The sequence below is a fragment of the Martes martes genome, assembly GCF_963455335.1.
Source record: "Martes martes genome assembly, chromosome: 16".
Lineage (NCBI taxonomy): Eukaryota > Metazoa > Chordata > Mammalia > Carnivora > Mustelidae > Martes > Martes martes.
Genome location: NC_137904.1, coordinates 22,137,261 through 22,154,735, shown reverse-complemented (window position 1 = coordinate 22,154,735; position 17,475 = coordinate 22,137,261). Strand labels below are relative to the sequence as shown.

Here is a 17,475-nt window from a genome sequence, read left to right as displayed (position 1 = left end):
ACCATGCTAATGGACATCAGAAGAAAGCTGGGGTGGCAATCCTTATATCAGATCAATTAGATTTTAAGCCAAAGACTATAATAAGAGATGAGGAAGGACACTATATCATACTCAAAGGGTCTGTCCAACAAGAAGATCTAACAATCTTAAATATCTATGCCCCTAACATGGGAGCAGCCAACTATATAAACCAATTAATAACAAAATCAAAGAAATACATCGACAGTAATACAATAATAGCAGGGGACTTTAACACTCCCCTCACTGAAATGGACAGATCATCTAAGCAAAAGATCAACAAGGAAATAAAGGCCTTAAATGACACACTGGACCAGATGGACATCACAGATATATTCAGAACATTCCATCCCAAAGCAACAGAATATACATTCTTCTCTAGTGCACATGGAACATTCTCCAGAATAGACCACATCCTGGGTCATAAATCAGGTCTCAATCGGTACCAAAAGATCGAGATCATTCCCTGCATATTTTCAGACCACAATGCTCTGAAGCTCGAACTCAATCACAAGAGGAAATTTGGAAAGAACGCAAATACATGGAGACTAAACAGCATCCTTCTAAAAAATGAATGGGTCAACCAGGAAATTAAAGAAGAATTGAAAAAATTCATGGAAACAAATGATAATGAAAACACAACAGTTCAAAATCTGTGGGATACAACAAAGGCAGTCCTGAGAGGAAAATATATAGCAGTGCAAGCCTTTCTCAAGAAACAAGAAAGGTCTCAAATACACAACCTAACCCTACACCTAAAGGAGCTGGAGAGAGAACAACAAAGAAAGCCTAAACCCAGCAGGAGAAGAGAAATCATAAAGATCAGAGCAGAAATCAATGAAATAGAAACTAAAAAAACAATAGAACAAATCAACAAAACTAGGAGCTGGTTCTTTGAAAGAATTAATAAGATTGATAAGCCCCTGGCCAGACTTATCAAAAAGAAAAGAGAAAGGATGCAAATAAATAAAATCATGAATGAAAGAGGAGAGATCACAACCAACACCAAAGAAATACAAACAATTATAAGAACATACTACGAGCAACTCTATGGCAACAAATTTGACAACCTGGAAGAAATGGATACATTTCTAGAGATGTATAAACTACCACAACTGAACCAGGAAGAAATAGATAACCTGAACAGACCCATAACCAGTAAGGAGATTGAAACAGTCATCAAAAATCTTCAAACAAACAAAAGTCCAGGACCAGACGGCTTCCCAGGGGAATTCTACCAAACATTTAAAGAAGAATTAATTCCGATTCTCCTGAAACTGTTCCAAAAAATAGAAATGGAAGGAAAACTTCCAAACTCATTCTATGAGGCCAGCATCACTTGATCCCAAAACCAGACAAGGATCCCACCAAAAAAGAGAATTACAGACCAATATCCTTGATGAACACAGATGCGAAAATTCTCACCAAAATACTGGCCAATAGGATCCAACAGTACATTAAAAGGATTATTCACCACGACCAAGTGGGATTTATTCCAGGGCTGCAAGGTTGGTTCAACATCCGCAAATCCATCAATGTGATACAATACATTAATAAAAGAAAGAGTAAGAACCATATGATACTCTCAATAGATGCTGAAAAAGCGTTTGACAAAGTGCAGCATCCCTTCCTGATTAAAACTCTTCAAAGTACAGGGATAGAAGGCACATACCTCAATATTATCAAAGCCATCTATGAAAAACCCACCGCAAATATCATTCTCAATGGAGAAAAACTGAAAGCTTTTCCGCTAAGGTCAGGAACACGGCAGGGATGTCCGTTATCACCACTGCTGTTCAATATAGTACTAGAAGTCCTAGCCTCAGCAATCAGACAACAAAAAGAAATTAAAGGCATCCAAATCGGCAAAGAAGAAGTCAAACTATCACTCTTTGCAGATGATATGATACTATATGTGGAAAACCCAAAAGGCTCCACTCCAAAACTGCTAGAACTTATACAGGAATTCAGTAAAGTGTCAGGATATAAAGTCAATGCACAGAAATCAGTCGCATTTCTTTACACTAACAACAAGACAGAAGAAAGAGAAATTGAGGAGTCAGTCCCATTTACAATCGTACCCAAAACCATAAGATACCTAGGAATAAATCTAACCAAAGAGGCAAAGAATCTATACTCAGAAAACTATAAAGTACTCATGAAAGAAATTGAGGAAGACACAAAGAAATGGAAAAATATTCCATGCTCATGGATTGGAAGAACAAATATTGTGAAAATGTCTATTCTACCTAAAGCAATCTACACATTTAATGCAATCCCTATCAAAATCCCATCCATTTTTTTTAAAGAAATAGAACAAATAATCCTAAAATTTATATGGAACCAGAAAAGACCTCGAATAGCCAAAGGAATATTGAAAAAGAAAGCCAAAGTCGGTGGCATCACAATTCCAGACTTCAAGCTCTATTACAAAGCTGTCATCATCAAGACAGTATGGTACTGGCACAAAAACAGACATATAGATCAATGGAACAGAATAGAGAGCCCAGAAATAGACCCTCAACTCTATGGTCAACTAATCTTCGACAAAGCAGGAAAGAATATCCAATGGAAAAAAGACAGCCTCTTCAACAAATGGTGCTGGGAAAATTGGACAGCCACATGCAGAAAAATGAAATTGGACTATTTCCTTACACCACACACGAAAATAGACTCAAAGTGGATGAAGGACCTCAATGTGCGAAAGGAATCTATCAAAATCCTTGAGGACAATGCAGGCAGCAACCTCTTTGACCTCCACCGCAGCAACTTCTTCCTAGGAACATCGCCAAAGGCAACAGAAGCAAGGGCAAAAATGAACTATTGGGATTTCATCAAGATCAAAAGCTTTTGCACAGCAAAGGAAACAGTAAACAAAACCAAAAGACAACTGACAGAATGGGAGAAGATATTTGCAAACGACATATCAGATAAAGGGCTCGTATCCAAAATCTATAAAGAGCTTATCAAACTCAATACCCAAAGAACAAATAATCCAGTCAAGAAATGGGCAGAGGACATGAACAGACATTTCTGCAAGGAAGACATCCAGATGGCCAACAGACACATGAAAAAATGCTCCACATCACTCGGCATCAGGGAAATACAAATCAAAACCACAATGAGATACCACCTCACACCAGTCAGAATGGCTAAAATTAACAAGTCAAGAAATGACAGATGCTGGCGAGGATGCGGAGAGAGGGGAACCCTCCTACACTGTTGGTGGGAATGCAAGCTGGTGCAACCACTCTGGAAAACAGTGTGGAGGTTCCTCAAAAAACTGAAAATAGAGCTACCCTACGACCCAGCAATTGCACTACTGGGTATATATCCTAAAGATACAAACGTGGTGCTCCGAAGGGGCACGTGCACCCGAATGTTTATAGCGGCAATGTCCACAATAGCCAAACTGTGGAAAGCGCCTAGATGTCCATCAACAGATGAATGGATAAAGAAGATGTGGTATATATACACAATGGAATACTATGCAGCCATCAAAAGACATGAAATCTTGCCATTTGCGACGACGTGGATGGAACTAGAGGGTATCATGCTTAGCGAAATAAGTCAATCGGAGAAATATAACTATCATATGATCTCTTTGATATGAGGAAGGGGAGATGCAAGGTGGGGGGGTTTGGGGAGAGGTAGGAAAAGAAAAAATGAAAAGATGGGATTGGGAGGGAGACAAACCATAAAAGACTCAATCTCAAGAAACAGACTGAGGGTTGCGGGGGGGAAGGGGGACGGGAGAGGGTGGTGGGGAAATGGACATTGGGGAGGGTATGGGCTATGATGAGTGCTGTGAAATGTGTAAACCAGATGATTCACAGACCTGTACCCCTGGGGATAAAAATACATTATATGTTTATTAAAATAAAAAATTAAAAAAAAAATCATTCTGAACACCTGCAAACTCAACTGGAGATCTGAGAAAAGAATAAGTGCAACTCTACAAATAGAAAAGTGACCACTGTCTGCAAGGTAGAAGGTGTGGAGATGTGAATTCAAGGTGATATTTGGAAAGATAAGTTGTGAGGGTACAGAGCCTCCATAAACCAGCAGTGGAGTGATATCGCAGCAGAGCTCAAAATCAGAACTTTTAGAAGTCTGCTCCTGTGAGGGACATGCTTGCCTGAAAGGCCCTCAGGTGGTGAAGTGGGGCAGAATCCTGAGTGGGACAGTATTGTCTCGGGAGTCATAGGGCAAGTGGGGGTGCCTGAGTGGGACAGAGTTCTCAGGCATTGGAAAGGGAAAGCTGCCTGAAATCAGTGAGCCCAGGAGTGAGCTTTCAGTTTGGTGTTGGCATATGCCATGAACCCCAGCATGACTGGGTGACTGCTCTGCCAGCAGGGGTCCAGCAAGCAGCAGAACTGCAGGGAGACACCCCCTTCCTTCCCTGGGAGGAGTGGCATGGGTGCACACCATAGGAATTTGCAGGGTTTGGAGACTCGAAATGGGGTCATGTGCATGAGATAGAAATGCTCAGTCACAGGCTGGGTGAGCATAGAGTGTGGACAGAGACCAGGGAGACAGGAGTGACTGACTGTTTTTTCTGAAGTTCCGCTGAGCAGCGAGGCCCTGAGATTTCTGCTCCAGAGCTGAAGATTGGGAGGCTGCCATTTTCATTCTCATCTTCTAAAGTGGTGCAGAAAATCTTCAATGAACAAAAGCCACACAGAGAAACCAGAGAAGATGACTTAGCCTGGCCCCTGGCAAGAGGGGTGCAATTCCACCCAGGCAAAGACACCTGGGAATCAATGCAAGAGGCCCCACCTCACATCGCCAAAAACATCCAGAAAAGACCAAGTTTACCAATCATAGAGAACTACAAAACTCCAGTGCTAAGGCAAAATAGTATATAAAATTCATGTTTTTCCCCGCACAGTTCTTTAGTCTTTCAATTTTAACTCTTTTATCCCCCTTTTTAAAAAAATTTTTTCTCCCCTTTTTCAAACAATTTCTTATTTTACCAACTCGTTTTTAAAAAATCTTTTTAAATTTTCATTTTTACAGTTACATTCTATTCTTTCATTGTGTTTAATTTTTGTACCTATATGTTTTTCTTTCCTTACAATTTGGGATGCAGTTTCTTCTAACAAACAGACCAAAATACACCCAGAATCTAGTGCATGACTGTTCTCTTCACTTGCCTGATCATATTCTCATTTTCTCCTCCTCCTCCTCCTCCTTCTTTTTCCTTTGTTAAGTCTTTTTAAAATTTTCATCTTTACAGTTATATTCTATCCTTTCATTGTATTTAATTTTATATTGTGTATGTATGTTTTTCTTTATTTACAATTTTGGAGTGTAGTTTCTTCTAACAAACAGACCAAAATACACTCAGGATATAGTATATTGTTCTGTTCTGTTCACATCTCTGTTTATATTCCTTCTTTTTTCCTTTTTTTTTTTTGTCTCTTAACTTTTTTAGTTACATTCTATCTTTTCATTGTATTTGATTTTATTTTTGTACATATATAAGTTTTTCTTTCTTGATAATTTTGGAATCTAGTTTTCTAAGGAAAAAAAAAAGACCAAAATACACACAGAATCCAGTGTATTGCTCTATTCTGCTCACATGTCTCATTATTGTTTCTTTTTTTCTTTTTAATTTTTTTTTGGTTTCAAATCTCTTCTGATTTGTTTAGTATATATTTCTCTGGGGTCATTGTTTCCATTTTAGTATTTTGTTCTCTTGCACATCTGTTCTTCTCTGGACAGAATGACAAGATGGGAAAACTCACCTCAAAAAAAAAAAAAAAAAGAACAAAAGGTAGTATAACTGCCAGGGACCTAATCAGTATGGACATAAGTAAAATGTCAGAACTAGGGTTCAGAATAACAATTATTAAGATACTAGCGGGGCTTGAAAAAAGCATAGAGGACACTAGAAAATCCCTTTCTGGAGAAATAAAAGAACTAAAATATAACCAAGTTGAAATTTAAAAAGCTATTAATGAGATGCAATAAAAAATGGAGGCTCTGACTGTAAGGATAAATGAGGCAGAAGAGAGAATTAGAGAGAATTAGAAGAGAGAAGACCAAATGATGGAGAATAAAGAAGCTGGGGGAAAAAGAGAAAAACAACTATTGGATCACAAGGGAGAACTCAAGAGATAAGTGATACCATAAGACTAAACAATATTAGAATAATTGGAATTCCCAGAAGAAGATGAAAGAGAGAGGGGGGAAGAAAGTATATTGGAGCAAATTATAGTGGAGAATTTCCCCAATTTGGGGAAGGAAACAGGCATCAAAATCCAGGAGGCACAGAGACCCCCACTCAAAATCAATAAAAATAGCTCAACACTCCAACATATAATAGTGAAACTTATAAATCTCAGTGACAAAGAGAAAATCCTGAAAGCAGCTCAGGACAAGAGGTCTGTAACATACAATGGTAGAAATAAATTGGCAGCAAACCTATCCACAGAGACCTGGCAGACCAGAAAAGACTGGCATGATATATTCAGAGCACTAAATGAGAAAAATACGCATCCAAGAATACTATATCCAGCTAGGCTGTCATTGAAAATAGAAGAAGAGATAAAAAGCTTCCAGGACAAACAAAAACTAAAAGAATTTGCAAACACCAAACCAGCCCTACAGGAAATATTGAAAGGGATCCTCTAAGCAAAGAGAGAGCCTAAAAGTAACATAGACCAGAAAGGAGCAGAGATAATATACAGTAACAGTCACCTTACAGGCAATATAATGGCACTAAATTCATATCTTTCAATAGTTACCCTGAATGTAAATGGGCTAAATGCCCCAATCAAAAGACACAGGTATTAGAATGGATAAAAAACAAACAAACAAACAAACAAGACCCATTGATACACTGTCCACAAAAGACTAATTTTAGACCCGAAAACACCTCCAGATTTAAAGTGAGGGGGTGGAAAACAATTTACCATGCTAATGGACATCAAAAGAAAGTTGGGGTGGGAATCCTTATATCAGATAAATTAGATTTTAAGCCAAAGACGATAATAAGAGATGATGAAGGACACTAAGTCATACCAAAAGGGTCTGTCCAACAAGAAGATACAACAATTTTAAGTATCTATATGCCTAACATGGTAGCAGCCAATTATATAACCCAATTAATAACAAAATCAAAGAAACACATTGACAATAATATAATAATAGTAGGGTAAATACGATGAAGGATGGAATATGACTGTAAAGATGAAATTTAAAAAAGATTTTAAAAAAGGAACTGATAAGAAGTTGATTGAAAAAAAGAAAGAAAAAAAAAAAAGAGGGAGAGAGATAAAATGTGATCAGGGGGACTAGAACAAAGCCATACACTAGATTTAGGGTATATTTTGGTCTGTTTGAAGAAGCTGTATCCCAAAACTTTAAAAAAAGGAAACTTATATATATACAAAAAATAAGGTTAAGTACAATGAAGGGATAGAATATGACTATAAAAATGAAAATTAAAAAAGATTTTTTAAAAGGTATTGATAAGATAAGATGTTGGTTAAAACGGGAAAGAGGAAAAATTCAAATAAAGTAGAAAATGAAAAAAATAAAGAAAATTTTAAAAATTTAACTTTGAAGGACTAAAGAATCATGGGGGAAAAAAACCATGAATTCTATGTGCTGTATTCCCCTAGCTCAGGAGTTCCACAGTTCTCATTGATCAGTAAACTTGGTCTTGGCTGGATGTTCTTGCTGATCTCCTGGGGGAGGATCTGTTGCAGGGATTCTCAAGTGTCTTTGCCCGAGGTGGAATTGTGCCGCCCTTGCCAGGAGCCAAGCTAAGTGACCTGCTTGGGTTTGTGCTCAGAAGCTTTTGTTCCCTGAACACTTTATGTACTGCTTTGGAGGACAGGAATGAAGATGGCAGCTTCCCAATCTCCTGCCCAGAGGAGCCGAGAGCTCGGGGCCCCTCTCCTCAGTGTGCCCTCAGAGAAAAGCAGTCAATCCCTCCCATCTCCCTGGTCTCCGGCCACACTCTGTGCTCACCCAGCCTGTGACCGAGCGTTTCTATCTCTGGTGCGCATGACGCCGTTTGGTCTCCAAACCCAGCAGATTCCTGCACTGCACTCCCGCACCGCTCCACCTGGGGGATGAAGAAGGTGACTCTCTCCAGATCTGCAAATTGTGGGGACCCTACTTGAAGATAGTGGTCCAACTGTGCCTCAGATCACTGTTTATGGCAACCCCGAGTTGAGAGTTCACTCCTCGGCTCTGTCTCTGTAGCTGGCTTCCCCGCTCCGATACCTGGAAGCTCTGCCACACTCAGGTATCCCTGGTCTTTCTGTGACCCCGAGGGACCTGAGACCACACTGTCCCCACGAGGGCTCCACCCCACACTTAGCCTCTGGAGCAATGTCTGTCGGTGGTGCAGACTTCTAAAAGTTCTGATTTTATGCTCCACAGCTGTACTGCTTCCCGGGAGCCAGCCCCTCTCTCCGTGGTCTCTCCTTCCATATATCACCTCAGATTCCCTTTCCCACACGTCCTACCTTCCAGAAAGTGGTTGCTTTTCTGTTCCTAGAATTGCTGCTCTTCTTCTCTTCGACCTCCTGTTGAGTTTGTAGGTGTTCAGAATGATTTGATAACTATCTAGCTGAATTCCTGGGACCCGACGAAATTTAGTTCTCCTACTCCTCCACCATCTTGCCCAGGCCAGGGAGGGGGGCAGGATGGGACTTTTTTTCCTAATAATATTCTAAAGTAACAGATTAAAATCTACTTCTAATATTTCTTACATTTCACTTTTTTTCTTCCTCAGGAATGCACCTGGAAGAGCAAACAGAAACCTCAGTGTGTTCAATAAAGGCCTCAAAGAATTTGGTGGTTAGAAAACCTGCAAAAGTGATTTTCAATTTAGATCCAGCTGCACTGAATTCAAAGCTAGAACAGCCATGGAAGAAAAAATGTCTTGAAAGATTGGAAGCAAAAGCCCAGGCAATGCAGCAGAAAATAATAGACAAGGATACTCTGAAGAAAGAACAAGAAAAAAAGGCTGAAAAAAAACTCCCCAGGGATAATTTGGCCAAAGAGTGGTTTAATGCTGACAACATGACACTGAACACTCGTGCATATCTGCTTGACAAACTTATGCCTACCTTAGTTCCTGGAGTGGAAAAAATGTTAATGCAAGTGGATAAGAAGCAGCTTTGGGCAGAGGTTGATAATACAACCAAGTTTAATCCAATTAATCATTTGGGGGAATACTTAATGAGAAACAATCCTTATTATATCAAAGACTCAGGAATGTCTGGTTATCAAAGGATGATGAGAGATGTCACAGAAGACCTGAAGATTCATGTTCCCAACACTACTGGCAACAGGTAAATTTTTTTTATATTTTCAGTTGATGATCTAGATCCTTACATTGAAAGCAAGTAGAACAATAACATAATCATACAAATTTGTTTATCTTCTGTCTCTCTGCACTGGAAAGTAAGCTATATAGAGTAGGAACTTTTAAAAAATTTAACTTTTCAGATAGGCCATCTATTCACTTGGTTCAAAAGTCAAAATATATAGTTATACAATGAAAAGTTCCTCTTCCATTCTTATCATCCATCTACTCAGTACTTGACCGCTGCCATAAATAATGGCTATTCTTCACTTTCAGTGGATTTTTTCAGGTTCTTTATACATACAGAAGCAAATGAAAATATAGCTTCTAAATTTTCTTCCTTTTATATAAGACTGAGTTACAAATGTTTTCCTCTGTTTTTTACTTGCTATTTACATCTTGTCATACAGAAGATATTTTATTTCTATGTGGTTGAATTTATTTACTTTCATTTTATGGCTTCTAGATTTCCAGTCATTGTTATTTTCAAGATAGTAAAATAATCCTTCCACTTTTTTCCTGGAATTTTTATTATTTTAATTCCCATTCTAAGTATCGATCCATTTGGAATTTATCCTAATGTAAGATGTAAAATATGAATCCAACTTTTTCTTTTCCAAATGGCTACATAGTGATCCCAATGACAATTGTCAAATAGTCTATTTTGCCCCGCTGTTTGAAACTTTATTACTAAATTCTTGTATATTTTGGAGTGTATGTCTGCATTTTTCTATCCTATCCCATTGACTATCTCCCTATTCATGCACCACAGTGCACTGCTTTAATCACTGAGACTTTTAAATATACAGTCGGTCCCTGACTTACAATGATTCCACTTACTGGTTTTTTGGTTTTATGTTGGTGTGAAAGTGGTATGTGTTCAGTAGAAATCATACTCTGAATTTTGAATATTTTGATCTTTTCCTGGACTAGCAAAATGCAGTATGATGTTCTCTTGTGATGCAGGGCAGTGGCAGTGAGCCACAGCTCCTGGTTAGCCATACAATCCATACACTTAAAATGATTCTGTACCCATACAACCATTCTGTTTTTCACTTTCAGTACAGTATTCAATCAATTACATGAGATAGTCTACATTTTATAAAACAGGTGCTTGTTAGATGATTTTGCTCACTATAAACTAATTTAAGTGTTCTGAACACTTTTTAAATGGGCTCAATACAACTATGATGTTGAGTGGGTTAGGTGTATTAAATGCATTTTCTACTTAGGATATTTTCCATTTATGATGGGTTTATTGGGACATACCCCTATCGTAAGTTGAGGAAACTCTGTATTTCAATAATTCTCTGTGCTGGTTCCCATTATTTACTCCTTTATTCTGATGTTATTGCTTTTTTTTTTTTTAAGATTTTATTTATTTATTTGACAGAGAGGGACCACAAGTAGGCAGAGAGGCAGGCAGAGAGAGAGGAAAGCAGGCTCCCTGCTGAGCAGAGAGCCTGATGCGGGGCTCGATCCCAGGACCCTGAGATCATGGCCTAAGCCGGAGGCCGAGGCTTAACCCACTGAGCCACCCAGGTGCCCCTATTGCTTTTTTTTTTTTTTTTAAAGATTTTATTTATTTACTTGAGAGAGAGAGAGCATGCACACAGAGGGAGAGGGTGAAGCAGACTCCCCGCTGAGCAGGGAGCCCAATAGGGGACTAGATCCCAGGACCCCAAGATCATGACCTGAGCTGAAGGCAGATGCTTAACGGACTAAGCCACCTAGGGGCCCCATGTTTTTGCTTTTTAATATAAATTTTAGGATTGAGTCATCTACTTGAAAAAAAAAAAAGGAGAACAACAAAACAAGCCTTATAGGAATTTCATTGAAATTTGTTTAAATTTATTTATTAACTTAGGGAAAATCAACATCTTTAATGACAAGTGTTTCTATCTGAGAACATATGTCTTTCCATTTGCTCCTCTTATTTTGTATCCATCATTGTTGTCTTAAAGTTTTTTTTTTCATTTAAGCTTGCATCTCTTGTTAGATATATTACTAGTTACTTTATTTTTTTTTAAGATTTTATTTATTTATTTGACAGACAGATATCACAAATGGGCAGAGAGGAAGGCAGAGAGAGAGGAAGGCAGAGAGAGAGGAGGGGAATCAGGGTCCCCTCTGAGCAGAGAGCCTGATGCAGGGCTTGATCCCAGGACTCTGAAAGCATGGACCTGAACGGAAGGCAGAGACTTACCCCACCGAGCCACCTAGGCACCCCTACTTTATTATTGCTTATTGCCATTGTAAATGGGACTTTATTTCATTACATTTTCTATCTATATGTAGTTTGAATACATGAAAACTATTAATTTCTGAAAATTTTCATTCTCTGCTACCTTACTGAGTTCCATCATTAATAGAAAAAATATTTTTTATTTTTATTAAAAGACTTATTTATTTATTTGAGAGAGAAAGTGTGCATATGATTGGGGAGGAGCAGAGGAAGAGAGTGAAGGTATTTGAAGCAGACTCGTCACTGAGTGTGGTGCCAGACACTGAGCTTGATCCCACAACCGTGAGATCATCATGACCTGAGCCAAAACCAAGGACTGGATGCTTAACCAACTGAGGCACCCAGGCGCCCCTATTTATAGAACATTTTTAGTTGATTATTTGGATTTTTCTAGAAAGGAAACCTTATCTGAAAACAATAGGCATTTTCCTTCTTTGTTTTCAATTTTTATGTTTGTAATATCTTCCTCTAACCTAGTTATATTGGCAATTACTTCCAATAGAATGTTAAATAATAATGATGGTATGGGCACCCTCATCCTGTTTATGACTTTAGTAGGGATGATTTTTGTATTATTGCCTCATCATGAGCAGTTTTTTAAAGCTATATATTAATACCATAACTTTACTTTATTTGGATCTGAAAAAGATGTATTTTATTACATTAGAAAAAAATGTGCAGGGCACCTGGGTGGCTTGGTCAGTTAAGTGTCTGACTCTTCATTTGGCCCTGGAATAACTTGATCCTGAAAAATCTTTAGAGAAAACATGATGAGGAACCCTCAACTGCACACACTGCAATGGCAGAGAAAAGGACAACTGTTCTATTGGAGTTTTTTGGTTTCTCTATTATTTATTTCTGCTCTAATCTTTTTTATTTCCTTCCTTTTGCTGGGTTTGGGTTTTGATCTTCTTTTTCTAACCCCTTTAAAGAGTGATTTTTTTAAAAAGATATTATTTATTTATTTATTTTTGATAGAGAGAGAAAGAGCGTGTGCAAGTGGGATGAGGAGCAAAGGGGGAAGGACAAGCAGACTCTGTGCTGAGCATGGAGCCTAATGTGGGGCTGGATATCATGACCCTGAGATCATGACCTGAGCTGAAATCAAGTGTCAGACACTTAACCCACTGAGCCAGTTTTTAAAGAATAAGAATGATTGTTAATTTTGTCAAATGCTTGTTCAACATCTGTGGAGATGATCATTTAGCTTTACTTTAGACCTGTTGATAATGAATTTTATAGATTCCCTAATTTTGAGCTATGGGAATTCCTGAAATAACTCCTGCTTGATTGCTTTGTATTTAGTTACATTGAAATATGCTTCCTACTAATAAAACAAAATAAATGTTTAATTCTTTCCTTTTAATTACAGGTTTTCAGAATATTATATGTTATATCTCTATGTATCTATGTGTCTACTTATCTATCTATCTATCTATCTATCTAACTATCTATCTATAGGTGCCTGGAAGAACAACAAATTAAAGATTTCTTGGGGGTTTCCTGGGTGGTTCAATCAGTTAAGCATCTGCCTTTGGCTAAGGGTCCTGGAATGGAGCCCTGCCTTGGGTTGTCATCTTGGCGGGGAACCTGCTTCTCCCTCTCCCTCTGTCTGCTGCTCTGCTTACTTGTGCTCTCTCTCTACCTGTCAAATAAATAAATAATATATTTAAATAAATAAACAAACAAAAATGTTTTTGAAAAAAGATTTTTGGGGGGGGATGGTTCCTTTTGAGTATCATTGTAGACACACTGATTTTAACATATATTCAGGGCATTTTAATCCATTATAGTTACTTTTTCTTTTTGATCCTCAACTTGACCCAACTTTGGCTCCTGTGTTCTTCCAGCCTTACTCCTTTAGTCTTTGAAAGCTTCATGCAATTTTAAAAAAGGATTCTTAGCTACTTTTAAAGGAAATTACTCATCTGGGAGCTAGGAATGCTCATAAATATTGTATTATCATTGCTTCTAGGCTCTTTCAGGACTAAAAAAATATAATTTTTAAAAATAGGGGCACCTGGATGGCCCAGTCGTTAAGTGTCTGCCTTCAGTTCAGGTGATGATCCCAGGATCCTGGAATCAAGCCCTGCATGGGGCTCCCTGCTCAGTGGGAAGCCTGCTTCTCCCTCTCCCATTCCCCCTGCTTGTGTTCCCTGTCTCACTGTCTCTCTCTCTCTCTGTCAAATAAGTAAATAAAATCTTAAAAAAATAAAAAATAAAAATATGAGCAAATATTGATAATTTCATATCAAACACAATGTTTCAGGGTTTTTACCTAATTCCTTGATTTTATATTTATATCTCTTTTTTTTCCCTAAAAATCTTGGCTCCTAACAACATTGACAAAATTAGTTGTCTTATCCTACAATTTACATAAAATAGCTTCAAAATAATAATACCAACAATCCCAATAAAAGAACTACTAGATTCATTTGCGGATATTTTGTCCTGAAACATACTCTTCTAAGTATGTGTGTATGACAAATGAAACCATGCAACAACTAGGAGAAACCAAGGATTGATTTCCTTTATTACCAGAGAAAAGCCTTTTTTTAAAAAAAGATTTTATTTATTTATTTGACAGAGAGAGCGATCACAAGTAGGTAGAGAGGCAGGCAGAGAGAGACGGGGGAAAGCAGGCTCCCCGCCAAGCAGAGAGCTGGATGCGGGGCTCAATCCCAGAACCCTGAGATCATGACCTGAGCTGAAGGCAGAGGCTTAATCCACTGAGCCACGCAGGTGCCCTGAGAAAACCTTTCAAACCATGACTCAAAATCATGAAATTATTGCTAAATTCGATTACATAAAAATTAAAGGGTTTTTGCCTGAGAAATTGAGTCACAATTACTCAATTTTGTTGTTGTAGTACAAAAGTAGTTATACACAATATGTAAATGAATAAGCATGGCTGAGTTCTAATAAAACTTTATTTATGAATACTAAAATGTGTCATAGGTTTTCTACTATGCCACAAAATATTATTCTTATTTTGATTTTTAAAAAAACTATTTTAAAATGTAGCAGCCAATCTTAGCCGTTGAGTAGTACAATACCAGGCAGCAGGCCAGTTTGGGCCTTAAGCCCTAGTCTAGATAACAACTGAGTATCTTCCAGATCTTAAAACAACAAAACAAAACAAAAATAAGACACTTTGAATGTCTGATTCTCTTCCGGAATCTTCATACTTTCCTTCTAATATCTTCTGGCATGAATACTTGTGCTGAAATTTATAAAAGAACATAAAATTCTTTATGATTTCTTTCAGTGTTCCTCCTATAGGGTAAGTAACTAATCAGAAGTTTAGAATAACAATTCTTTTGAAATTAAGTACATATATACCATTAGAATAAAGCAAGAGATAAGTACTGAACTCTTCCTTTGTTTTATTTTATATATTTTATGTGAGGATATGGAATTTTAATTTTCCATTGGAACAGTCTTTCTCAGAGTGTGGTTGCCTAAGAATGAAATCAGGATGACCTGGATGCTTGGTCAAAAATACAGATTCCTAGCTTCTTCCTCAGATCTTCTGAATCAGAACCTTTAGGCATGCACTGAGAACAAGTTCCACAGGAGGTTATTATGCACCCTAAAAAAAGCTTCAAAACCAATTATGCAGAGAAGCCAAATTAAAGGAGTTTTAGTACTAATGAAAAGTTCCAACAGCAGCAGGGAGCAGTGTCATTAAATTTAATAAATAGCTTAAAGAACATTTCTGCTCACCATCTGTTCTTGCAGAGCAATAAATTAGATTTGTATTTAGACCTAGTGCCATAAAAATACTTAAAATTTGGGAACTGATGTCAAGCCTGTATATCAATATATTGAGAAATGCTTCCTCCTATTAGGGATGTGTAAATCTCAATCAGCACATAAAAGTAGGCATTTATCAATAACTATGATAAGAATAGTAACTGGCACACTAGGACTCTCGTCTAGGTCTCATTGCCAAGAAACGACATGACTGACACAAGAGGGTTAGTTTATTTCACTGATGCTTCTTGAACTGGGAGTTTGAATAGTTAGGGTCATTTGAAGCTTGATGAGAGCCCTATTTTCTTTTTTTCTTTCTTTTTCAGTGTTTTTTAAATTTATTTAAGTAATTTCTACACCCCAGGTGGGACTCAAACACACAACCCCAAAATTGAGAGTCACATGTTCTTGCGACTGAGCTGGCCAGGTGCCCCAGAGCCCTAGTTTCCACTGGAGCAATGCTGTTGTAGGAATTTCATGCAAGAGTTAAAGGAATCAAAGATGCTTTGTTTGCCTGGATGGTCAGGGTTAGGGCTTGATCTCTTTCTGGCAAAAATTCAAGATCTGTGTATCAACATATGACAGCGTCAAGAATCTGCAGAATATTCAGAAATCCTGGGATACTTTACAACAGTACAATATCTACTGACTTAAAGCTCGGATACACAGCAATCTTAGCTAAAACAGGCTTGCTTTTAAATTCTCTGAACTATATCATTGTTTGTGTCATTTTTAGTCCATTATAGAGTTTTGGAGAAGTCCATTTGTGTTAGTAATGGGAGTTTTTCTTATTTATATCCAAGGAAAAAGATGAATAAAATTTTTGTTTGGTTTGTCAAGACTTTATCCTCTTGTGATGATGTTAAAGTATCCCTTTGCCTCAACCTGGTCCAAAAAATTTTCATCTGACTACTTCCCTGGATAAAAAGGGATTTGTTTCTGTTTAGTGTCTAAGAACCATAGATAGGGAAGATACTTCTTACTGATATGGGACAATTTTTATAGTGGTAGCTGCTTGTCTGAAAAATAAAATATCACTGTTGTTTGTAAGTTTTACATATGCAGTATACCTTTATTGCTTTTCATCGACGTTTTTGAATGACAGATTAAGAATTAAAGTGGACTTTAATTCTTTTTTTAAAATTTCTTTTCAGCATAACAGAATTCATTGTTTATGCACCACACCCAGTGCTCCATGCAATACGTGCCCTCCATAATACCCACCACCTGGCTCCCCCAACCTCCCACCCCCCTGCCCCTTCAAAACTCTCAGATTGTTTTTCAGAGTCCATAGTCTCTCATGGTTCATCTCCCCTTCCAATTTCCCTCAACTCCCTTCTCCTCTCCCTCTCTCTATGTCCTCCATGTTATTTGTTATGCTCCACAAATAAGTGAAACCATATGATAATTGACACTCTCTGCTTGACTTATTTCGCTCAGCATAATCTCTTCCAGTCCCGTCCATGCTGATACAAAAGTTGGGTATTCATCCTTTCTGATGGAGGCATAATACTCCATAGTGTATATGGACCACATCTTCCTTATCCATTCGTCTGTTGAAGGGCATCTTGGTTCTATCAGACACATGAAAAAATGTTCATCATCACTAGCCATCAGGGAGATTCAAATTAAAAACACATCGAGAGACCACCTTACACCAGTTAGAATGGCCAAAATTAGCAAGACAAGAAACAAAGTGTGTTGGAGAGGATGTGGAGAAAGGGGAACCCTCTTACACTGTAGTTGGGAATGCAAGTTGGTGCAGCCACTTTGGAGAACAGTGTGGAGATTCCTTAAGAAATTAAAAATAGAGTTTCCCTATGACCCTGCAATTGCACTACTGGGTATTTACCCCAGAGATACAGATGTAGTGAAAAGAAGGGCCATCTATACCCCAATGTTTAAAGTGGACTTTAATTCTTACATGTAATTTTGCAAAACTGATAAGGTTATGTTTGTGTCATTTTGTTCATATTTTCTTTTCTTTTAACATCTATTTCAGCATCTTTTCCCTCTAAACCTGATTCCTTCCATGCTTGGGAATGCATATTTTATAAGTCACAACTGCCTCATTGTGAATTGATAATGAAAGGTATTTGTTGGGACGCCTGGGTGGCTCAGTCGG

At 37.8% G+C, this 17,475-nt stretch overlaps 1 protein-coding gene across 1 annotated transcript in view; it reads left to right on the top strand.

Annotated features, from left to right (window-relative positions):
• The window catches only part of EFCAB5 (EF-hand calcium binding domain 5), a gene marked incomplete at its 3' end in the record, with an annotated part of 154,977 nt that overhangs the window by 40,806 nt on the left and 96,696 nt on the right, over positions 1 to 17,475 (top strand). The window contains 1 exon segment of the mRNA XM_080827363.1: positions 8,774 to 9,335. Within this exon segment, the coding sequence (XP_080683489.1) occupies positions 8,774 to 9,335 (562 nt within the window).